The sequence below is a fragment of the Amborella trichopoda genome, chromosome 4 (genome assembly GCF_054954075.1).
Source record: "Amborella trichopoda isolate Santa Cruz 75 chromosome 4, AtrichopodaSantaCruz75HAP2 v2.0, whole genome shotgun sequence".
Classification (NCBI taxonomy): Eukaryota; Viridiplantae; Streptophyta; class Magnoliopsida; order Amborellales; family Amborellaceae; genus Amborella; species Amborella trichopoda.
Genome location: NC_142339.1, coordinates 51,050,501 through 51,076,721, shown reverse-complemented (window position 1 = coordinate 51,076,721; position 26,221 = coordinate 51,050,501). Strand labels below are relative to the sequence as shown.

Sequence of the window (26,221 nt, the reverse complement as noted above, 5' to 3'; positions counted from 1 at the left end):
AAAGTCCTGAGTGTGACATGGTTATAAAGATCCCAAAGCAGGGCTTTGGCTCTTAACAAACCATTTTATGGGGCACTGTAAGATAGAGGCTGCTGCATTTTTGATGATGATGAACCCACCATAAGGCTCTATCTTACAGCTGCAAAACACTGCTGCATTCCTTTCTTCTCTGTCTTCTTCTTCTTCCACTTTCATACGGACCAAGGCACCTGCCTAGGTGGCCCGTTGGCCTAAAGGCAGTTGCACATTAAGCACCCGCCTAGGGTTATTCATTATAGGATCGGGCCTTGAACGCCTAGGCAGCAATGCGCCCTTATTTTTTAACACTATTACCATCCATTTGTATGTCAGAACTAGTATGAGCGGCACTTTTCTGATCCCCCCCCCCCCCACTGCAGAAATTCTCTCTTTAAATATTTCATTTCAAATTACTCGTAAATTTAAAATAATGACATTTTATTTCAAACAATAAAGAAGTGTCGACTTAATAGGTGAAGAAATTGCAGCAGAACCAAATTATGTCACTACTATAATGAAGTGAAGATTATGTATTGACATATCAATGTTGACTTACCGTACTTTAGATGTTAGGTCTTCAGATTGCTTCAGTTGGGAAGCTCGATTTCCACCAAAAGGTACAGTCCACAGGGAGAGGATATCAAACACTTGATCTTTCAGCTCCTGGATGGATTAAATAAGGCTTCAAGTAAGATCATAAAAGCAAAATGTATAGCATATAAATAACAAGCAAATAACTAATACCTCCTTCGTAATGGAGGTTATTACAGAAGCTAACAGAAGCCACCCAGCCTCTTTCTCTGCAATAGCAGCAACAGGGTTTCGACTAGATTCTGTCAGCATTTTCCTGGCAGCTTCAAATACTGATTTGGGTAACCTGCAGAAGTCAATCATAGTTAAGTCCAGGTAATATTTTTCTTTTTCTACTTGAAATGTTAACGGCGGGAATGGAAGGCGGGAAGTTACGTCGAGGCATCCGCTCCCAACCACTGATGCCCCAAACCCATTCCCAAGTCCAGGTGATAAATTAAGCACATTATGCATGTAAGCTTAACCTGACCAATTCATGGAACATGGGTCTCATATGAAATTTAAATCTTCAATATCATGCATGGACAGTTAAATGAACAATTATTAAACATACCACTTAATGTGATGTTTATGTGATACGATAGAAATGTGCAGGATGATTAATGAGGAAACAAAAGTTGTACAATTGTACATGAACTGCAACAGACGTCTAAGAGAAACACAAGCCAGTAATTGTTAAGAAAGCATAGCTGGATGTTAGGACATGCATTTAGTATAGAGGATTGAAAAATGCTTGTGTATATTAGTGTGCATATGCATGCTCACAGGTATATGCAGAACACACAAACAATACATAATTGTATATGCAGACTGCACAATCAACAAGTCAATCATAATATCCTCACATGGATATCAAGATACATAGCTCACGCATGCACACACAAGGAAATGCCACAATCAATTTTCCCAGTTAGAACTTTACCCAATGGATTTAACAATCTCAACCAAATCAGATCTAAGAACTAGTACTCACAATTAAGACAGGGACCCAAACAATGGAATGAATATGATAATGCACACAAACATGCAAGGCACACACATGTGGAGCCACACATATGTAGCTTTCTGTCTCAATGTATAAGTGTACAAATGGGAGCATATGTGCATGCATCATGAGTTAAGTGTAATTTTGTGATGAAAACATAGGTCAGCTATCTTGATCTGTCCTCCAGAAAGAGTTTAAGGTCTGAAATTTGCTCCGCCGCCAGGAACACATCCATGCATCTTTTTCCATTCATGGAGAATAATACAAACCCTAGGTGGGCCATACAGTCCTAGGATTGCCTTTTAAAATTCGTCTAAAATAAAAACTGAAGTTCTTTTGACAGTCCATAGGTTGCAGCAATGGAAACAAAACCTCACCTTGTAAAAAACGGAGCACCATATGTAAGCCTGTTCTTTCGCAATGCTGTGGAACTTATACTACTTTAGGAATTTCTGTCCTCCATGGAAATTTTAAATTTTCTGGCAGAAAATAGAACTCTTCAACTGTTCATAGCTAGAAAATTATTTGGGTTGCAATTAATGCATGCTGCTTTTTCTAAATATATGCAACCTGATTTTATTAATACAACGAAGGTTTCCAGAAACCCTCTAAACATTTTTATATTTGCAGAGTTCAGAAACATTTATGTAGTTGGATTTCATTAAGGGTTTTACATGAAATTTTAATAAAACCAGGAAACTGAAACATTCATGAAAAAAAATTATGTGCATTATATTAAAAAGGAAAGTATACACGACCCATATCAATATAGAAAACCTGTGGTCATCACCATCCAATCAACTGAAGAATGGCAATGGATAATTTTGATCATGTTATTTTCCTGTGGGTCCCACTCATGGCTTCAAATGATCGAACCAATGTCAAAATTTTCAGATTTGGCTGCCTAGGCGGGCATCTAGTTTCCTAGGAAATCCAAGAAGAAAATGGCAAGAAGAAGGGAGAGCTTCTTAAGAAACAACATGATTTTCTTTGATACACGGGTATTAGGCTTCTGCCAAAAAAGTACTATTTATCTTCTCACATTTAATATGGGAGATTGACACCTTTGTACTCACCATCCTCCCATACTTCTGTAATAATACAATCACCATGATTTCATTATTCCTTAATAATACCCATAGTTGCTAGAGACGGGAGCGGGATCGGTTCGGGATTAGCCGAACTGCCCTATAGTGGAAGCTCCCTAAGGTTAGGATTAGCGTTTGTACAATGATCAAGACAAGGAACAAGATCCTTAGGTTTATGAGAGCGAGATCCCATGTCAATGGGTTCAATGTTTTGACTAGCAGGAATCTAAGCTCCACTATACATAAAAATGAGGTTAAGTAGCGCTGGTACGAGTTCCCTTGGTTAAGAAATCGAGGTTTACGTATGTCATATATCAGGGTTCCTCTTGTTCTTATATCGAGATTCTTAACTATGTTTGGCATATTTTTTAAGTCTTAAGTATCACTCTCGGGAATCATTAACTTTGGCAAAACCTGGCCGGGAGAAGAGTCTAAAGCCGCACCACGATAAAGAAGTATTAGCGTCTTATCTTGCTGCGCTTGAGAGATTGTACCAAGAGGAGAATGAGAGAAGCATAATACAACAACACATTAGTGATTCTGTAAGTAATAAAGGAGTCTTCTTACTTCCAACATCCATTTCCAACAGAGGAACAATGTCAATTGTTTCATGGTGAGATCCATATGATGTTGGGGATCCTGAATTATATTCACTAGCGGTTAAGGTGTTGTCTCAAAGTGTCAACTTGTCATGTGCTAAGAGCTGCTGGAGTAGGTATAGTTATATTCACAGTGTTAAGCGGAACAGGTTAAATGCTCAACGCTCCAAGTTACTAGTTCATGTTTACTACAATGACAAGTTGTTAAGTAGATTGCGATCAGACTATGTAGAGAAGTACAAAGGATGGTATTTTCATCCTGATGATGATGATGTTGAGGCATTAGAAGCATTAGGTGACCACCTTGATGCTGATGATGAGGCTCGTCGCAGTAGTCCATTACCAAGGCATGTCTCTCCCACTACATCTTCAGGCCATGACACAAGTTTAGCATGTACCATTCCCTAGAAGTCCCAAGCAAACCCAGAATCCTACCACTAAAGGGTCATCTTCTTCGAATGTAGTTTTCTCTGCTTCCATTGTTTCTCAAAGGAGGGCTCTCCTAAGGGGTAAGAGGACAAGATGAACTACTCTCTCTCTCTCTCTCTCTTTCTGACACAAAAAAAGCTTTTTAAAGCTTGAAATGAATGCATATATTCTCATCTCACAACTAAGAGGATTCCTCATTGTGATTTAAAACAATAGGACATCATAAATGTAAGATTTGAAATGAAATTTATATTCTCACAACTAAGAGGGATGGCTTACACAATAGGACTTAATAAAACAATGGGTCACTCTAAAGTAGGCCTAGTTCAAATTAAGAATCTAAAATAATGAAACTTCGTGATATGCGAAAAAGGGACTGGATTTTACCATCATGGAACTTATGATTCCTAAATAAGGGGAAATTGGGACAATGACAATCTCTAACCTGGTATCATCTGTTAATTAAAAGAGATCCTACAAACATAGAACCCAAGATTTTAATTTAACAAAACCTTGGACTATGGTTGATGGGAGTGGGGATCTATTTCGAAATGGAACTGGATTACACTGATGGATGGAACGTGGTCCCCTTTTTGGGGAGTAAGATCCCAAAATCTAAAAACCGGGGACCCTACAAGATCCTATCCAGGAACCTTAGGATCGAGGATCCAGGGCAGGATCGTCACCCTACCCACAAGGTTCCCTTAACTATGATAATACCCCATCTCAATCTTTGCAAGCATGTGCACATATCCTATCAACATACATGGCACAAGGAAAAACCATGAAGCAGAAAACATCACCAGAGTAGGAGCACTATCAGTAGACCTTACTCCTAACAGTGGGACTCCTTAGCACCTCTCAAAGCACAGGTCACCCTTTTTGTATTTGGTCTTTCTGCACAAAGCTTCATCTTTGTTTAATTCATATGTACAGGGTCCCTTGCCCTTGTTTTGTATAGTTTAAGTTAGAAAGCATTTTATGGGAAGTGTATAGTGCACCCATCAAATGGGCTGCCTAATTCTTTTTGTAACTTCTCACAAGCAATAAAACAGTTAACTTATTCAATAATAGTACTCCATATATTTCTCCTCATTTAATGCATTTTCTGACCACGGTCATCTCATGCTTCTACCGTAATAATAGCCCCATCTCTCTCTCTCTCTCTCTCTCTCTCTCTCTCTCTCTCTCTCTCTCTCTCTCTCTCTCTCTCTCTCCAGGTGTTAATTTCTAACATTTAGGGTCGTTTGGATCCTAGGGTATCCAAAACCGTGTTTTGTATACCGAGGGTATCTTGCATAAAAACATGTTTGGCACCTTTTTGGATACATAATCATGTTTTCTGTAACCGAGAAAGAGGGCCAAAACATGGGTATACAAAACCAAGAAAAACATTGAGTTATCCAAACCAATGTTTTGTGTAAGCATGAAAGAAGGAATACAACTTGTGACAATACTATTTTCATACACCAAAGTTGCCCACTTTGTTAAATACACTAATTATACCAAAACATCCACACAAATTTGAGAGAGAAACCACCTCAAATTTTTAAGTTTTAGAGAGAGAAAGTATCTTAAAATTTAAAGAGGCTACATCAAATTTTGGAGAGAGAAACCACTAAAAAATTTAGAGAGAGAAACTATCTCAAATTTTTTAGAGAGAGAAAGTATATCAAATTTCAAGTTTTAGATAGAAAAAGTATCTTAAAATTTTAAAGAGAAACTATATCACATTTTACAGAGAAACTACTCAAAAATTTAGAGAGAGAACCCTTCTCAAATACTTTAGAGAGAGAAATTATATCCAATTATAAATTTTAGATGAATAAAGTATCTCAAAATTTTAGAGAGATAATATGTATCAAATTCTAGAGAGAGAAACTACCTGAATTTTTTAGAGAGAAACTATTTCAAGAATTTTAGAAAGAAAAACAATATCCAATTTGAATTTTTGGAGTGAGAAAATATCTTAAAAATTTAGAGAGAACAACAAATCAAATTTTAGAGACAGAAACTATCTCAAAAATTTTAGAGAGAGAAACTATCTCAAAATTGTTAGAGGGAGAAAGTATTTCAAATTTTAAGTGTTAGATTGAGAAAGTATCTCAAAATTGAAGAGAAAGAAATTATATCAAATTTTACAAGGAGGAACTACACGAAATTTTTAGAGACAGAGAGACTATCTCAAATTTCAAGTTTTAGAGAGAAAATAACTCTTAAAATTTTAGAGAGAGAAACTATATCAAATTTTAGACAGAGAAATTACTTGAAATTTTTAGAGAGAGAAACTATCTAAAAATTTCAAGTTTTAGAAAGACGGTATTCTAAAATTGTAGAAATTGAAACTATATCAAATTTTAGATAAAGAAAATACCTAAATTTTTTTAGAGAGAGAAATACCTGAAAATTTTTAATAAGAGAAACTATCTCAAAATTTCAAGTTTTAGAAAGAAAGTATTTTAAAATTTTAGAGATATAAACTACAACAAATTTTAGAGAGACTATCTAAAAAATTTCAGGGATAGAAATTATCTCAAGAAGAGATAAACTATTTTAAGTTTCCAAATTCTAGAGAGCGAAAGTATCTTAAAATTTTAGAGAGAGAAACTATCTCGACATTTTTAAAGAGAAATTATCTCAAATTTTACACTTTAGAGAGACAAAGTATCATAAAATTTTAGAGAGACACTATATCAATTTTAAAAAGAGAAACTGCTTAAAATTTTTTTAGAGAGTAACTATCTTAAAATTTTTAGAGAGAGAAGTTATCTCAAATTTTAAGTTTTAGAGAGAGAAACAACCTGAAACTTTTTAAAGAGAGAACTATCTCAAATATTAGAGAGAAATTATATATCAAATTTCAAGTTTTAGAGATAAAGTATCTTAAAACTTTAGAGAGTGAAACTATATCAAGTTTTAGAGAGAGAAATTACCTAAAAAAATTAAAGAGAGAAACTACCTCAAAATTTTAGAGAAACTTTCTCAAATTTTAGTATCTTAAAACTTTAGACAGTGAAACTATATCAAGTTTTAGAGAGAGAAATTACCTAAAAAAATTAGAGAGAGAAACTACCTCAAAATTTTAGAGAAACTTTCTCAAATTTTAAGTTTTAGAGCAGGAAAGTACCTTAAAGTTTAGTGAGAGAAACTATATCAAATTTTAGAAAGAGAAACTATCTGAGATTTTTTGAGATAGAAACTATCTCAAAATTTTTAGAGAGACAAATTTTCAACTCTCTGATATTTCAAATTTTTAGTGAGAGAAACTAACTCAAAATATTTGGAGAGAAACTATATCAAATTTAAAGATTTAGATACTTTTTTCTCTAAAAATATTGAGATAGTTTCTCTCTCTATAAAATTTTTAGTTAGTTTATCTCTTTAAAATTTGGTATAGTTTCTCTATCTAAAATTTTGGTATAATTTTTTGTAACGGGAAATTTTTTTATATGTATTGTTGCATTCCAAATATGTGTAACGTAATTTTCACATGGAAATATTTTGCACGAAAGTGTTTCATACCTACCAAATGTGTCCTTAAATAGTGTAAACCCAAGTTACGCAAATAGATAACCCAAACGAGGGATTTGCATAATCTGGGTATTATCTACAAGCTATCCAAATAGTCATTTATCAATAACCAGGTTTTGGCATAACCAGGGTTTGCATAACCATGTTATGATCCACAACATGGTTTTGTACCCTAGGATCGAAACAAGCCCTTAATGCAATCACTCTCTCCTAGACACCTTTGTACAATACGTCGACTAGGCTTTACACCTTCATGGGCACCTAGATGCAGGTGGACAACTACGGGCAGGCAGGCCTCAGGTGCCCATGTGGGAACCCAGCACAACGCAACATAGGGCACCCACCTAGGCCGGTGTACTTTGGTGGCCTGCCTGGGCCACCTAGGTGGCCAGGCTGAATTTTTTAAGACAGGATTTAGCAGTAACAAAAAGTGTGACTATAGTTTCTCTATATGATTATACTGATCATATGACTTTACTAGTTTATGGAGAAAAAAACAAGCATTTTAGTTTTTTATGTACAAATTTTTATTCCACATTTATGATCCTTCATCAGAATATGTATCAGAATAAGACTCTAGGTAAACAAACTATTGTTTCGTCGACTGGTTCTGGAAGCAATCCTCAGGGAATAGATTGTAATTCTTGCATGTTTCCCATTCCTAGAAAGTTCAATTTCAGCATTGAATGGTCACCTTGGATACTTGAAATGGTTCATTACTAATTGTTTTAATTTATTAGAAATAGAACAGAAAAACTGCTAAGAATATAAAGTGCTAGACAGCACCAAAGAAAAATCAATGAGTTAATTACAGTACCAAGAAACAGTTATAATATAGTGACAAAATTATAGAAAAGTAGACATGACAAGGAATTTCACCTTGCAGGACAACCAAGCGAGAGCTTTCGTAAGATGGATATTAAAGCAGCTAAAACTGATGCTTGCCCATGCAGAGAATCCAGCTCAATTTTCAATTGATCACCCTGAAACACGAATTAGCCGGCTAAGAATGCAAGATAAAATTTAGGTAACCAATATTGCGCAAAATGCTTCCCAGTGGGAGATCCCTACATCTACAAAAAACACCTTTTCAATGGCAGCACTCTCCCTCAAAGCACGCAAGGTTGTTACACCATACGAAATCAAACCACCAACACAAGTAGGATCAACCTCAGCCAATGCACGAAATGTCAATGCAGCTTCAGCACGGACCTGTATGTAAAAGGCTACACATAATTTTCTAGTCCTGTATAATTTCAAAAGAGACGAGGCAATAGGCCACACCACACATTTGCATATCTCATTTGGTAACTGGATGAAACTATGATGACCATTTTTATGTCTTCGCATACAAAATAAATGGGAATGGAACTAATCAGCAATGAAGGAAAAAATGTTCAACACACAATTCCACAGGGACAGAGATATGTGAAACTCACCCAAAAAAAAACAAGAAAGAAAATGAAAACAAAAGAAGAGATATGTGAAACCCAAGGCTGATCTCTAAATGCCACTATCACAAAGTCATAATCTCTAAACTAATATAAACACAACACTACGATAAAATATAATATATGGAATGGCTTCATGGCACCCATCAAAAAACATTCAAGACTTTCTGAAACTTTTGACAAGAAGGGCCAATAGAGATTTCCAAGCCATGTAAATTGCAGTTCCCCATAAGCCTATTTTCCATATGTGTTTGCAGTCTCCACAATGGAGCAGGTCGTGCTCTGCCCTGAGCCTGTTTTCTAGAATAAGGGATAGGCGCTCCAAACTCAGCTGTTTCCAAAACAGGTAAATCAAAACATCTGGTGCTGATCCAGCTATTTAAAGAGACCAAGGGAACGTACACCATAATTAGTGTATGGTATATGGTATACCACAGGGGCATTGTATTTTCCCAATGATCCATGGTGAAGTTTAAACATAGTTCCCAATGATGGACATTCACAAAGGTATGGTGATCCCCACCATCTGTCATTCAGAATGGATGGTGAATGCCCCTGTGATGTACCATACCATATCACATAATTTTTATGGGAGATAAATGTTTCCCACTTGTGGCAATGCCACCCAACAACACAGACTATAAACCTGATTAGTTTTTTCCTGAAAGAACCAGTTTCTCTTTTCAAAAAACGGAACCAAGTCAAAGCTCCTATCAATAGTTGAAATAGTACTATTAGAGGCAAGGGCTCCAGCACTTTAAAATAGTACTATTAGAGGCAAGGGCTCCAGCACTTTTGACATGAAGATCTTTTCATCTACCTTCAAAATACAAGCCAAAGGAATGGAAGTCTAACAATCTATGTCAATAAGAAACACTTACAACCAGGGGCCACTTAGTTGTTGAAAAGCATAAAACTACCCAAAGCTTCCATTAATGGCCCTCAAGAACATCAGTCCCATCAGCATGACACTGAAATTCCTTTTGTGTCAGGGACCATTTAGGCCCCACTCTCGACAACTATGCTGGCCGGATAGGCTTCAATGGACTCACGATATTTTACAGGTTATAATTTACAAGGCCTCCTCTAGTAGAAGGAGGTTCTTTAAATGTCATCAGGTTGGGCATTTGGGGACGAACCATTCCCTTGAGGGGTTAGATAATATCATGAAGGAGACCCGCAACATTTCTATGAATTTCTGATATGTGCCCAGGGAAGCAAATGGGCTAGGTAATACCACAGCTTGGGCTAGGAACCTCAGATCAGAGTTCTTTGAAGGCCTGGGACCACCCAAATCTTGATAACTACACTCACTTTTTTCCCTCTATCCTGTTCTCCCCTTACTTTCTATCCTTCCCCCTTTCATGCACGTGTACAGTCTATTCCTCCTGGAACAACTAGATATAATTGGTTAACTTTCAAAAGAAGATATTCCTTTTTTAAATGGTTCCAGCCCAAATTGAAAAGAATATGTGAGCAACAAATTGTTCTGAACATAAAGATATAGAGAAAACAACGATGTGTGACACTAAAGCTGAGCAATGACATTTCTTTATCACACTCTGCAGTCCATCCTTCTTTCCTGGTGTAATCCATGGATCCATAACCTCTTCAAAATACATTTCTAACAGACCCACAGGTAAGAATTTAATCTGACTTTAATTGCCTTTCAGTCATGAGATCAATAAGAATAGAGTACCACGGCAAAGCTTGATCCCATACAACATAAGAAATTCTCCTCAAAGAAAGGATTCAACATTTTAACACAAAAAAAACTCCATTCTCCGCATTAGTACTAAACAATTTATTTTTCTAAAGCATGCCCTTGGTAGATCATGATTTTGAACCTGTCACACCTCCTAACAGGTGTTGTACTGAGTCTGCGTTGCACATGTCCCAACCCACCAAAGTTCTTCCGAGTGTATTCATTTTGAATTCTATCCCTTCTTGTCATGCCACTCATCCATCTTAACATCATTATCTCAGCTGCACTCATCCTATGGGCATGTTGTTCCTTGACCGCCAAGCATTCCGCCCCATAAAGCACCGCTGGTCTCACAACTGTCCTATAGAACTTCCCTTTAACTTCATTGGTCTAAGAAGGGTGAGGACTTTAAACTTTCCCTTAATCCATCTCAAGCCCGGTTAAAGGAGGTGGGTTGTGTTAGGTAAGCAGCCAACGTAAAACTTCGCCAAAACTTTCTATAAATCCTGAATCTACATTATCTACTAAGAAAGTTACAAATATGGATAAAAATTCCTTAAGAGTGTTAGCCCTGTCAATAACTTGATCAACAGTCAAACACAATAAAAAAAACAGTTTAAAACTCTTAAAAATAACTCACAGTTAGCAAAGAAACATAATAATGCAAGTAATAATACTAATTCAAGTATATGTTATCCAATTTGAATCAAGAAGCCACCAAACCAAATAAGAGGGTGCAATTATAAGGCAACAGCTGAAAACTATTATAGATAATGTCAAAAGCTCACAATTAATGAAGAGTGAGACAAGGCTGCAACAAGTGCGCTGTCAAGAACTTCCTTGGACTCCATGGGGACCTGCAGAAGAAATTCACACAATACAGCAATAAGCGAAACTAGTATCAGCCTAAAAGTTTAGATTTAGGCAAATCTCCTCTTCCATGTAATATAGTTAGTTCATGGATGCGAGGAGCTTGGTTGAGGGTTGGAGATCAACCCCTTGGAATCTCACTTTAGTTATCCCGAAGCAGTAGCCCGAGCCTAAGTGGAGCTATAAATTTTCTTTTTATAAAGAAATATTTTACACTAGACAGGAACTACCATTTATGCATCTGTGTGTTTTTTAGTGCAGACCACAAATGCCGTATCAATACCAAATCTAGACAATACATGAACCCTAAATGTCAATTGCATCATCGCACTATCAATTGAAACCAGCAACACAAGCTAGCCAGCTAATGAATAAAGGAAATGATTTGGAATGATTCCAAATCATCAAAAATCCCCATGAAATTCACGATTTGAATCTCTCCAAACTAAACCTCCCTGTGGATCCTATGAGTTGCCAACAGGGTTTCCTCACAAAGAAATGGCAAGAGTCACACTGCGAGAAGACGTCAACCACCAAACCCAAAAAGGAGCCACATAAAGTTACAATCAAGATTCATGAGACTGAAATTTCAGCACCTTTCGATAACCAAATTTGAAAATCTGCTGTTTAGTTTGGAAATTGTATTATTTCAATTGCAATTTGAAGAAAGGATACGTGATAACTTCTGGTGTTCAATTAGTTTATCTAAATTGCAATTGATAAATACTCAAAAAGTAAACTTTGTTCTTTATTCCAAATTACAAATTACAAAGAGAAATACCATATCAAGCTCTCTCTCTCTAAACTCAAATTTCTTTGATCCCCATTCTCCCAAGCTGACTCTAGAACTTGAATCACAACGGTTTTTAGCTTAACAAGTAATGTTCATCCATTTCTGGGGCTCAATGTTTCCAATGAGATTGGAACCAAATTGATCATCACATTGCCTGAGGCCTCATAGGAAGAAAAACAATGGACCATGTAGAGGTCTAGCCAAGAGAGAGAAAGCTTGAACTATGGGGATGATTGGTGGTTTGGATTCAGTGATAGACAGATTTGGGTTTGTGGGAAAAAGATTTGGGTAGGTGTCAGGCTAGTTTAAGATAGAAATGCAGGGAGCGGAGCTGGATGAGTCGGATATGAACCTCACCATCTTCCCACATTAACACTCATTCCTGACAGAAGTCATTCGAAATTTTTTACAAAACAAGTCGCACTTAATTTGCTGAGAATTACAATTGCAAGCCAATTTGCTTGAGAGAATTGTTTGTAGAGTGAAGTTCACTACTCGAGAGAATTTTTATCTAAAGGAAATCAAACAGTGTCCTGCGCTCATTTGGTGGTGATTAGTGATTACTTTTCAGATGTGACCATTGCAATTGGGAATTTGGGACAAGATATCAAACAGTGCCTCAGTCAAAGTTTATATATGGAACTCAATCCATGATATGCTTATCATAAACATGAGGCTGACAGTATTTGTCCTGAATCCATGATCATTAAGAAAATAATTAGGCAAAGTCCTTAAGCTAATGATTTCAGCAAATTAACATTAGGAAGAAAACCAGCCCATCAAAGGGACAAACTTAACAGATGTCTTGAGTACTTTAGCCCATTGTTTCAAGAATAATATAAATTAAAACCGGACCAACAATTTGAAATCTAATTCAAATGTAAAATATACAAACATAGTTGTCCAAGAAAATAAATCCAAAAAAATTTGTGATCCCAGGGAAGTATTATATATTTACTCCCTCGGGGAAAACCCAATCAAGGAGTACTTTTAGGACACAAGACTTTGGGGATGTACCCTCTTCAACCCATGGACTAACCTCAATAAAGAAATTTTCCAAATTGCACTATCTATGTGCTTGAAGAAAATAATGTTCTAAGTTTGAATAGAGACCATCCAATTTTTGGAGGGTGTGATCTAATTGTGAGAGAACTCAAAATCCATTTTTTTTCTTTTGAAAGTAATCTAGTGATTCTTAGATGGTCCCCAAACTTTGAGATCAAAAAGTTGTTTCAACTATATCCTTTGCCCGAGGGAGTAAATTTATAGCACGACCCTGCAGGAGCATAACAGACATGCTCAATAAATAGTCTACTTAACAATCCATTCTAACTTTGTGAACAGGAACCTGCAACTTCTCCAAGCGAGGGAAACTGCCTCAAGCGGCCTTTCCAACAACCAATGGACATTCTCAGTCATTACAAGCAAATAAATATATATTTTATATAACTACATAAGAAATAGCATATAAAATGATTTCAGGTGACATAGACCATGTTGTATGCCACATCAGACTACATATCTGCTACTTCAGGTAAAAATCTACTTACAATGTCCTCATATATTACTAGCTGTAAAATGTTCATATATTACTAGCTGTAAATACAAATTCTCCTGGAAAATTAATACTTCTTGAAGAATACCAAATTAAGCGGCCAGCTAAATTTGCCAAATTGCAGGCCGTTTGCAAAAATGTGATTTAGAAAAAATGCTTTTTTATGCAGCATTCAAGGGTGGATATTTTAAAGCAGTTAGAATCACATCTTTTGATATCTCACCTCCCCCAAAGTTTCCAGAAGATAAGACAAAGTCCGCAAGGCAGCCATTTTCATTGAATCATTAGTGTTGGGGGACTCCAACTGTGAAGCATGACACAGGCTTTTGATTATGCTCAGTAATAATTAAAAAACAATGACCCACACTCCATGCAAATATATAATCTCAAATTGAAGGCGTAAGTAATTTTGGTCCTTTGAATGGAAGCCACATTTATTCTTACTTCCGTTATCATACCAAAATCAGACCTTTTTTATTAACACGAACCAGATCAACACTTACCAAATTTCAAATATAAAGACCAAGTGCCTATGCAAACCTGTTTTCCCATAAACACTAAGAAGTTCCTCTGTGTTGGCTCTGTCATTTGTTCAGTAATACCAACCCGCATTATATAAATAACACAAGCCTGCAGAGAGAACTAACCATGATAAATCAAGTGGGTAAGCACAATTCCAATCTATCAGATCAATACTAGGCTTCCTTCATGAAAGGCTCTCTACTTATATGTCAAATATTCATCTGATATATAAATCTCATTTTCTTTTTTATTAGTTTATATACGTTCCATGTTGCATCAAGCACTGTCAAACGTCAATAGTTCTTGTAGCACAATAGGATCACCTAAGTAGTGGTTCATGAAATGAGTATCCCTCTATAATATTTGCCATCAGCTTTCATAACTCGAGCAGCAAAAATAGCAGAACCCCTACAGATCATATTTAAATGTACATAAAAAGCTAATAAAATTTAAAGAAACAAAGTTCGTGAGCAGGGAAAGAGGATAGGAGATCATAGGTAGGGGTGATCAAAACCAAGTACAGGGAAAGCCATACCTTAGTAATAAGAAATCTAAAAGATCATACTTGGCCCCCGTGATATCAAAGGAAGCAAGGCTCAAGAAGACAGATTTGGCTGCCTAAGCGGGCCCGGAAATCTAACGACCCAGACATAAGAAGGATAGGGGTTCCAAGCCCCAAAGTATGATGTTTGGCTGGTTGGATTGGATACCAAACATCTGATCGAAACCAAGTACAGGGGAAAGCCATACCTTAGTAATAAGAAAGCTAAAAGATCATAATTGGCCCTTGTGATATGAAAGGAAGCAAGGTTCAAGAAGATGGATTGGCTGCTAAGCGGGCCCTGAAATCTAAGCAACCCAGACAGAAAAGGGATAGGGGTTCCAAGCCCCAAAGTATGATGTTTGGTTGGATTGGATCCCAAACATTCAACCCCCCCCCCCATCCCCACAAAAAAAAAAAAAAGAAGTAATAGAACATTAAAGATAAAAAAAAAAAAAAGTTGTCTCACAATTCTTTTGGCTTATTTGTTGTACACATGTACTATTTTAAACTAATACATACAGGAGTTTGAAACTTGAAATTGAATTAAGCCAGAACATGTACCATTTTAAACACATGTACTACTTTAAATTAATGCGGGATGCAGACTCAACGTAGATGGGAGTCTGATGCAAGCTGCAGCTCAATATGGTCCCTGAGGCAGGCGAATCAAATGCGATGTGGTCAATAAATTTTAAAAAATAGAAAAAACCTAAAAATTTAAGAATGCATAGAAAACAAAAAATGTGTGATTCATGTGATGGTATAAATTTTAATTTAGTAGTTTATCTAATACATTAGCCAACTAAGTCGCCTGATAGCCTAATAGTTAGATAAAGAGTAACATAGTTTGTCGTCTTACGTGTGATATGAACTAGTCCATTTCATCCTAGTAGTAACGATAATTAACAATTTAACCTAACATCCAAAGACCAAAAATACTTCACAATCACAAGTTCACGACCACAACGTCACAAACACAAGCTAAATATAACTTTCAAACTCCAAAGTCCAAAAGTTCATAACATATAAAATATGAAATATGATAAATACACTCAAGCTCTATGAGTCAATAAGCTAACTCTCAACTATCAAGCCTTAATCAAATAAGCCATGTAGTGATCCATCACATACATCTCCCCCATCCAAACCCAAGGTTGAACAGTTATCATCATTCGTACCATAACTCCTCCACATACACTTCCTCCTCCAAGTCCTCGATCTCTGGAACTGATGTTGATGTGGACCCAACTCTCCTCCTTTGTGATGCAGTGCCAGGCCAAGCTTTTTCTCCAGCCCCCACGACTTGCTTGACATCCAACTAAGTAGGTCCTCACCCTCAAACTCGCACATTGATGGTGGATCTACTATCCACTTACATGTGTCCTTGAATTCATCCAATACAGCTGGATCCAAATTCATACGCTTCAATAACCTCTTGCTTAGAACAATGGAAAATCCAATCCCCCCCTCCCCCCCCTCTTCTTCTTCTTGGTGGATTAAAATTTTGCCCCTGCTTGTGGGCGAAATTTCTACCACAAGCACGGGCGCATGAGCAGGCCATCACCCCTGATGCGATCCTGCCACATGCAATCGATGAGTCATATGTACGGGCGCATCACAAATTCCTGCACATGTGGATGAAGGCAATGGGCCAAGGAGACATAATGCATTATGCAACCGAATTTGATAACATAGCTACAAGTAAAATATGGCCATAATCAAATTAGACAGGGCTCCACATCAAGCAACATAACTCAAAGGACTTAAAACAACAAAACTCAAATCTAATGAACTCAAATTTGAAGTTCATAGCAAGAACATCTCTATTTCTATGACCACCACCAGATGTGCCTAAATCTGATGATGATGCCCAGCCATCATCAGTAGAGTCATCACCCTCATATTGGTCTTCTTTGATGTTCTCCTTCAAGTTTGCCTCCCCCTCATCATCCTCATATCTTATTCTCCTCAGTCTCTTGACCCTCTTCCACTTCCTTTTAGACTGATATCTGATGCCCCACACAAGGTCCAATGCAGTTCCAGCATCCTCATGTCCAGTTCATCCCCAACATCATCCTAGACCAGCCACTCGCTTGTTTCATTCATATCTTCCACAACAATGGGGTCAACTTCATTGTACTCCAAATGGCTCCTTCAAGTACTGGTTCATCCCTAGCATCATCCTCAACTAACCACTCGCTTCATCCATATCTTCCACAACAATGGGGTCAATTTCATTGGACGAATTATAACGAATGAAAATAAGGTCAATAAGTCACTTCAGCTCAAGCATGTTTCTTTTCCTTGAATGTAATTGTTGGACAATGCATGAATGCATTATTAGATATTCCTAACATAGAGAAATATAATACAAGTAAGGGTAATAGGAGACAAGGACAAATGGTGAAATGTATAATGAGTCAATTATGAAATTACCATCATGAACCTGTAACCAAATGAGCTACAGATCAAGTGCAAAATTTATTGAGCCATCCTCTTTAAGAGATTAGTGTTCCCTCCATTACTGGCCCACCATGATAATACATAACATAAAAATAAATAGAGACTACATCAATGAAATATTTAGAAGTCAAGTTACAACTAATAAATTAGAACTTAAATCCGGATCGGGCACCTCAAAAACCGATCCGGATCGGCAAATCGGCGATCTAGATTGGGAATCGGCTGAATCGTTTGGATTAAAGCTTAAAAAAAATCCGAAAAAATTATTAAAATTCATTATAAATGTTGTTTTTTAGGAATCCAATAAAAAATGAGGGTACTACATTATTAACTTTCATTTTTTTTATCAATTTGTGAATATTGAGATGTTCTTTCCCTATATAAATTTATTTTAACGATTAAATTTGCATCACATAAAAGAAAAATCATAGAATTATCATGAATAAAATATATAATTATATATGGACTATTATAAAGAGTAGACTAATCAATGAAAGAATGGCCATTAAAATCTCGTTTTAACGAAAAATCCTAACCCGCTAAAAAAACCCAAACTATTACAGCCAAACTAACTATAATCCAAAATTATTACAACCTCACTAATTATAATATTATATACTGAAATTATAATTATTAGTTTACATTTTATAATTATTTTATTAGACAAATAATAACAAATTAAAAATATTTTATAATATTATCTAATTTAAAATGTATTATTGACAACTGTAAGAAAAATAGTACATTACATGATTTATAATGTAAAAATTCATAAATAAAATAAAAGATTTGGTTATCAATGTAAAAATTAATAAAATGCGTACAAATTTTGGAAATAACACTTCAATTTTTCAAAAATTTATTTTTTTAGGTTTCTATAATAAATTTAGTAAAAGAGATTGTTAGTAGAAAGATGGAGATTTCAAATAGAATAAACTTTTTATTTTTATTTTTTTTATACCTTTCATATTATTTACAAAAATAATTATACCACTATATACAACAAAAATTAACGGTTATATAAAAAATTAATTTTTTTATTTTTCATGTTTTTGTCTTTTATATTATTTACAAAAATATTTATATTTATACCAACCACTATATACACAACAAAAATATTTATATTTATACCAACCACTATATATACAACAAAAATGCAACACATGCCCAAGGGGATTCGAAAACAACAAAAATATTTATACCAACCACTACATACACAACAAAAATGCAATACATGCCCAAGGGGATTCAAATGGAACATATGCCCAAGGGGGTGCCCAAGGGGATTCGACCTTGGGGCCTCAAGTAAAAAATTCAAAGTCATAACCATCAAGCCATCTAACGACATGTAATTATAAATTGCTGATTAATAGACTATATTTACATTTCATTTTCATTTAATGATGTTTGAGAATTATCCCACATCGAAAGATGGGTATTCAAATTTGGTATATAAATACCTATGCAATATGAATTATAAAATGTGTATAAAAATATTAGGGCAACCTCGCATGTGCGTTTGACACACGTGTGCGCGTGTGAGTGTGCATGCGGCATGCTCGTACGTGCGCTCAGACACACGTGTGCGCGTGTGAATGTGCGTGCAACACGCTTGCACGTGCGCTCGGACACACGTGTGAGCGTGTGAGTGTGCGAGGGGGCACGCTCACACGTGCGCTCGGACACACGTGTGCGCGTGTGAGTGTGCGTGGGGCACTGCGCTCAAACACACGTGTGCACGTGTGAGTGTGAGAGGGGACACGCTCGCACGTGCGTGTCATGTGTTACGTGTGTGAGTGTGCGTGGGGCACGCTCGCACGTGCGTATCATGTGTTACGTGTGTGAGTGTGCGTGGGGCATGCTTGCACGTGTGCTCAGACACACGTGTGCACGTGTGAGTGTGCGTGGGGCACACTCGCACGTGTGCTCGGACACACGTGTGCGCGTGTGAGTGTGTGTGGGGCACGCTCGCACGTGTGTCATGTGTTACGTTTGTGAACCGGGCTGAACCGGATAGGAACCGGCGGTTCCACTATAAAACCGGGCTGAACCGGATGGGAACCAGCGGTTCCACTCTAAAACAGGGTTGAACCGGATGGGAACCGACGGTTCCACTCTAGAACCGGGCTGCACCGGATGGGAACCGGCGGTTCCACTCTAGAACCGGGCGGTTCCCGGTTTTCGGTTGGAATCAGCACGGGCACACGTATTCCGAGTCGAACCGGGCGAGTCCAGTTCGACTCGCCGTTTTTTAAAACACTGCTATATACACTTATTGAGCTCCTTTGACACATGTCTTGGACTTCAATATTGAGGTTGTGTTTCAAGCAGCATTCATTAACTACTTTCATGAAACAACCATTGTATTCTACGTAGTATCGGTATCGAAATAAGCAGGGTTGAGAAAATACCCTGCGACATATTAGCAGCCTCTCCCGCTTTTGATCTCACTTATCTTCAACAATTTAAAAAAGAAAAAACATTTCTCTTTTCTTCATCGTAAAGTTCCTCTTTGATCTTTTCCTTTACAACCTCAATTTCCTATCAAATATGTCTTACTGCTTGTTTCTTCTCACAATCCACACGGTGTAATACTTTCCTAAGTGATGCAAACAGCATGAAGACTGCTGCAAACCCCATTTCAAAATTGGGGTTGTAAAATAAGGTTCTACACTCTTTTCAACTTTGTATCCTCGAACCACTTGCTTTGGGTCCAATTTGAAGAGAAGCATGCTCCTAAAGCCATCTTTGTAGTCCAAAATAGATCTTAATGACAAGAATGCACTCGCAAACCTTGTAACCCTTGGCCCAACTAAATCTTTATTTTTTGTGTAATTCAGTATCATGGCCAAGAGATAGGTGTGGCTATATATGAAAACTGTGATGGTCTTGCTTTCTTCAAACCCCCTCCACTTTCTCATCACACTGATTGCCTAGCAACTATCATGTCAGCCTTTGCCATGTCAATAACTACCTAGACCACATGTGCCTCCCCCACCTCCACAACACACTCATTTACTCATTCAAAAAGGAACTTTACATCATGAATCTTATCAAATGTGTTAATGGACCTCGAGAATATTTTATCCATTGGACAATTCCCCATTTAGTTCATTATACTCCTAGTCCTCTAATCAGTCCATGTATCATCATTATTGACCCACTCTTCGCACATGTATCCCTGTACGTATTCAAGTTTCATTTGTAAGCCCAATCTCTTTTCTCAATAAGGCTCCTTAAGTTCATAAGCTGTAGGGGCCTTATACCCTTGCCCATACTGCAAACTCTCAATGGTAGTCTGGCCCCTTTCTTGAACTTGCACCTCAGGATGGAACGGACTAAAAATCTATAGTGCCCTTTGATTGCGGTCTCTTTTACCCAAACCCCCATGGCCACGTGCTAGAGCCCTCTTCCTAAGCAACATAAACATCATCAGCTTCTTCTACTCCAAGTATATCCATAGATCTCATAATATTACTATAACTTTTCGTTGCCACTTCTATCTTCTTTTGGTCCACTTGTAAATGCTTAAACATCTCTTTACTAATCTTAGCAGGCACCTGAGTGCATCACGCTGCTGTTAGAATGCAATGAAGGGAGGTTCTATAAAGTAATTAACTGTGAGGTCATTAATAATGTAAAGTTACAGTTAATAACTTTACAGTTATTTCAAGTAGTTTATGTACTGTAAAGTCATTAACTGTTAAAGTATAAGGTCAAATCTCTCCTTACTCAAGATGTAATGTTATATCTATTATATATTAGGGAAAAAAAATGTACAAGGTCAAATCCCCTATTTTTAGCTTTCATTTCTCGATAAACCCAAGGTTTCAAAGATATCTTCTAATCCTCTGGCCACTTTCAACCTATTTTTTAACCTAAACAAATATGAGAAAGACATGCTATTTCTAAACCCAATATTTTCTCTCTTCACTTATATACCCCAAACTTCTCTCTTTCTCTCTCGTCCTGTATCTCTCTCTCTCTCCTCTCGTGTTTCTCCAAACACCTCTCTCTCTCCTCCTGGATATCACTTACCTTCATGAAGCCCCTCTCTCTCTCTCTAGAAGTTTGGGAGGATGGCTTTTAGAAAAGATGTCTTTTCAGATTTGTTTGGCCTAAAAAAACAGGTTTAAATTAGCTCAAGGGGTTAGAAGAAATAAAATCTACAAGTTCTATGCCCCAAGATATCTTTCAAAACCTTGGGTCTATTGTGAAATGAAACCTAAAAATAGGGGGTAAGGAGATGTTTTCCCTATATAATAAGAAAGAAAGGGACCCCCTTTAGTTAGTCTCTTTAATATGATTGTCTCTCCTATTTATTAGATATACATGCAAGTATAAGGTACCTCTCACTCCCCTGTTAAGTGTAGATACTATTCACCAATAACAATTAATATGATAAAAATTAATTAGTTTGATTCAATCAACTCAATATAATTTTAATAATATAATAGATACAATATTACTATGCACATTTATAAAAACAATTGTAATGTTGTAATGACTATTAAATTATTAAATTACAATCACAATTAAGGCTTATATGCATATAATCATATAATACTTAATTATTTTCAGAGAGATTTTCTATAAACATTATGAATATGCGGATTATGACTTCTAACATATAATTCATATCATGGTAAGATTATAATAAATATTAATAACATAAAAATTAGACTTTATAATTAGAAATATTCAAATAAAAAACTTTTTTTATTATAGTTCGCTCATAATTAAAATTAACGATAGCTTGTCATAATGGCATTAATCATAGTTTCTTTAATTACAATTATAATAATTATACTCTATTACTTAAATTTTTAGTATTAATCTGTTGCACTAATAGATTAACAATTATATAAGTTGTTTATAACTATTCCATTTATGACATATTCTTCACTAATAGTTGAAATTATTGTAAATTAATATTTTGATTATATAAATGCTAGTGATCATAATTAATAATATAAAAAATCGATATGAATACTATTAAAATATTAATAATATAGTTATAATTATGAAATGCTTATTATAAATTGAAAATAAATAGAATATTGTTTAAATGTTATGAATTATACTCAAATAAGTACAATTATACATTAATAATAATAAATTACAAATAATATAATTTATATATAAAACTTTATTAATGAAATTTATAAAATTTTAATTATTTTATTTTATGAGTATTTTGTATAGTTATAGTTCAAAGAATTATCCTGATTGATCTCTTGATCATATAGCCAAGGAGAAAGAACCAACGCTATCAATCACTTTTGAGGGTATTGAAGGACGAAATATCACTCGTCACAATGGCTTGGAGTCAAACAAGCAAGTGGAAGGTCTACAAAGAGTTCCCTACAAAAGATCTTGAAGGATTGAATCAAGCTCAGTGTTTGTTAGCAAAGAATGATCTGCGACACCACATGCTAGAGTTCGATACTTCAGGGAATCCAATTGTACTGATGATCTAGTGTGGTTGAGTATCTCTGTTTGCAACAAATGCAGTGCCTTGAATATGTGATTGATTTCTCCATGGGTCTTGCTTGACAATATGCAAATGTACTCCAGATGTTACGCTAGTAAAAACATCAAATAGGTGAAATGAACCTTCCACGACTACCCATGGGAGCATGACTAAATTTCGTCATGACAATTAAATCAATGAATGTTACACTCGTGCACTCCACAGACCCCTCCCCTCCCTCAACCCAGACCTCATCTCCTCTCTACTTGCCCCTCATCTTTCCTGTACTCCCCATCTTCTCCATATGTGCAAAATCCGGACCCTCCACTTTAACTATGCACTTCATTATCCTTGGCCTTATACTGCTTTCGTCCCCCCCCCCTCCTCAGTCACACCACTTCCTTACGTGCTTCCCCTCTTCGGTCCACCCTGAACCCTATTACCCTCGTAGCCTGTACGCTCTCCATCACCCAATTGTTCTCAACCTTGCCTCTTCCCCGCCCTCTCCTATCCCAACTCAGGGCATGTTGTAGACTTCTCTTCCTCCCTCAGTTGAGCCACACCTTTGTGGCACGTCTTGCCTTCCCTCCACTCTTTCCGCCTACGCCCTTCCCATCGTCTTATATTCCCCCTCCTTCTGCTCCCCTTAGCACGATTAACCCCTCCATCTCTCCTCTACCCTCTTCCTCTGAAACCTTCCTTTCCTACCCCCCGACCTTTACCCCTCCACTCATCTACCCCTCCCACCCTCAGACCAAGCCATGGAGTCGCCCGAGGTTTTTGGTACACCCATCTCTCCCCTGTCGGTGAGGGACAACGTCGAGGGGGCCGATGGGGATGGAAATGACCAAACCATGGAATCGTCCTAGGATCTTGGTACGCCCATCTCTCCCCCTTCGGTGAGGGACAACGTCGAGGGGATCGACAGGGATGGAAATGACAGAGATTTGGTGAGAATGAAGGAAATTTATCGTATTATGGGCTTCCAATATGAAGGCCCTGAAGGACTGGCACACAGTTTCCTTCTTGCAGATGCCCAACGTTGTCTAAAGGTGAGTATTAAAGGACAAAGGGAGCTTCTCAATCTTTTCTCATCTATCTCATACAATGACTACCCTTTAGCCGATCTCCAAGCCTGTACCTCCTCTCCATCGCTGAGGAGGTCTGCTAGATTAGCTTCTTCCACAGCTTCTATGCCCAAACCATGAAGATCCTCTCTTGGAACATAAGAGGTTTGGGACACTCGTCCAAAAAGGAGGCAATCAAGGACTTGACCTTGACACACCTTCCGGCTATTCTTGCACTTACTGAAACAAAACTACCTGAGCCCACTCTCCTTCAAATTCGTCAGGGTAGGGGTAGAAGGCCTTGCCAATCGGTCGCTCTACCTAAGGATGGGGCTTCAAGGGAAATCTGGGTGATCTGGAACCTGTCAGACCATCTCCTCCTCTCATGCCATTTAGGGGAATTCTCCATTACCTTACTCCTTTCTTAATTTGGAAATTTTCAGCCATCTATGGCCCTTGCTCAACTGCTCTTTGACCTCGTCTATGGCCCTACCCTATTTGGTGTTTGGGTGGAGACTTCAACATCACAAGATGGTCTCATGAGAGAAATTCAAATTCTACCATTTATCAGGGAATGAAGGATTTCTCAAAATTTATCTTCCAAAATGAACTCTTAGACATCCCTTTACAAGGAAGCTGCTTTACTTGGTCCAACCACTCCCCTCAACCCTCTCTTTCTAAACTTGATAGATTCCTCCTATCTTTGAATTGGGAGGAACTCTTCTCGGGCTCTCATGCCATGGCTTTGCCAAAACCCACCTCTAATCATTGTCCTATTCTTCTAGACACCCAAGCTATCAGTAGAGGACCGAAACCCTTTCGCTTTGAACTGGCCTGGCTTGAAGAAAAGTCTTCCCACCCTCATTCCTATCTCTGGTGGAACTCCTTCTCAGGCCAGGTTACGGGAAGAGCAAGCTATAGGCTCCAAACTAACTTCTCAAAGCCTCCCTAAAGACCTAGAGTAAATCCATCCCCGGGAATTACTCTCAAATCAAGAATTCCCTCATCAACTCCATTCAAGCACTTGACCGTATTGAGGAGTCCAGACCTTTGACTAGTTCAGAATTAAACCTGCGGACCCAAACTAAGCTTGAATATTTCTCCACCCTTAAAAAAGAAGAATTGTACTGGTTTCAGAGATCAAGAGTAAATTGGCTAAAAGCAGGGGACCATATTACACGCTTCATCTACCGGATAGCATATTGTCGCAAGAGAGACAATACCATTTCGACTATCAAGTCAAATAATTGCTATCAGGTAGAGCCTGAAGATATTGAATTGGGCATTCTTAACTACTTATAGGCCCTCTAAGTTGCCCCATTGAGCCACAGAACTAAAATGGCCAACCTGGATTTTCTATCTCTTTCGGAAGCCTAGGCCCTTTGGCATGAGCGACCGTTCTTGGAAGAAGAAATCCAAAAAGCCTTAGAAGACTTAGCCAAAGATAAAGCCTCCGGTCCGGATGGGTTCCCCATAGCTCCTTTTAAAATTTTCTGGGAAACTTTTTGCTCAGACTTTATGAGCTTCTTCGAAGAATTCTTTCACAGGGGAATCCTACACAAAGCTATCAATGCCACCTTCACTGCCTTGGTCCCCAAGGTAGAAGGGGCTGAGGAGCTAAAGAACTTTCGCCCTATTAGCCTGCTCAGTTCCTTCTACAAAATTCTGGCCAAGGTGCTGGCCTCAAGATTACAACAGGTCCTTCCCCTTCTCATCTCACAGTCTCAATCGGCCTTCATCAAAGAAAGACAAATCCTAGACGGAGCTTTAATAGCACACGAGTGTATTCATTCTAGACATTTGACTAAAAAGTCGGGTCTCATCTTTAAGATAGACTGGGTGAAAGCCTATGACCATGTTGATTGGTCCATTTTGGACGAGTCATGGCAAGAACGGGGTTCCGAGAACACTAGAGAAATTGGATGAGAGGTTGCTATTCTCATCCCCACTTCTCGATCCTCATAAACGGAACCCCAAAAGGTTTGTTCCCCTCCTCGAGGGGGTTACGCCAAGGGGACCCTCTCTCCCCCTTTCTTTTGGCTATAACAGCTGAAGTCTTTAGCCAATCTATCTCCCATCTTTACCAAGCAAGCCTACTTTCGGGTTTCAAAACATCTCACCGAGGCCCTACAGTGTCTCATCTGCAATATGCAAATAACACATTGGTATTCCTAGACGCCTCTCCACAAGAAATTGAAAACTTGGGGCTATACCTCAAATGTTTCCAAGTGGCCACAGGTTTGGAAAAATAAAAAATGATGGGGGTAGAAATCTACAACGCTAAAATCAAGGAGCTTATCCCAAATTGGGAATGCAAAGTTAAGGATCTTCTTACAACTTATATTGGCCTGCCTCTGGGATTTGGAAAACCTAAAAAGAGACACTAGTCACATGTGATAAACAAGGTTGATAGGCGTTTGGCGGGATGGAAAGGGAGGTACCTTTCCCAGGCTGGCCGAACCACTTTGATCAAAGCAACTCTGGCCAATGCCCCGGTCTACCTCATGTCTCTGATCCAAATGCCAACCCCAGTGGCA

The 26,221-nt window shown here is 37.5% G+C and overlaps 1 protein-coding gene across 20 annotated transcripts in view; it reads right to left on the bottom strand.

Moving 5' to 3' along the window:
* SWEETIE (HEAT repeat-containing protein) overlaps nucleotides 1-26,221 on the bottom strand; it is an 82,611-nt gene that overhangs the window by 38,314 nt on the left and 18,076 nt on the right. For 10 of the 20 annotated variants that reach the window (XR_016054715.1, XM_088865545.1, XM_088865546.1 and 7 more), the window contains 7 exons: nucleotides 14,156-14,245; nucleotides 13,839-13,919; nucleotides 11,186-11,254; nucleotides 8,328-8,453; nucleotides 8,121-8,224; nucleotides 763-895; nucleotides 575-681 (listed from right to left, as the gene is read on the bottom strand). Coding sequence is in view for 16 of the 20 variants with exons in the window: in XM_088865545.1 (XP_088721671.1) it covers nucleotides 575-681; nucleotides 763-895; nucleotides 8,121-8,224; nucleotides 8,328-8,453; nucleotides 11,186-11,254; nucleotides 13,839-13,919; nucleotides 14,156-14,245 (710 nt within the window). In the remaining 4 variants the exon portion in view is untranslated. Of the gene's footprint in view, nucleotides 1-574; nucleotides 682-762; nucleotides 896-8,120; nucleotides 8,225-8,312; nucleotides 8,454-11,185; nucleotides 11,255-13,838; nucleotides 13,920-14,155; nucleotides 14,246-15,242; nucleotides 15,329-26,221 lie in introns of those variants that run through there. The other 10 variants (XR_016054714.1, XM_088865543.1, XM_088865544.1 and 7 more) reach the window with 4 other exon arrangements.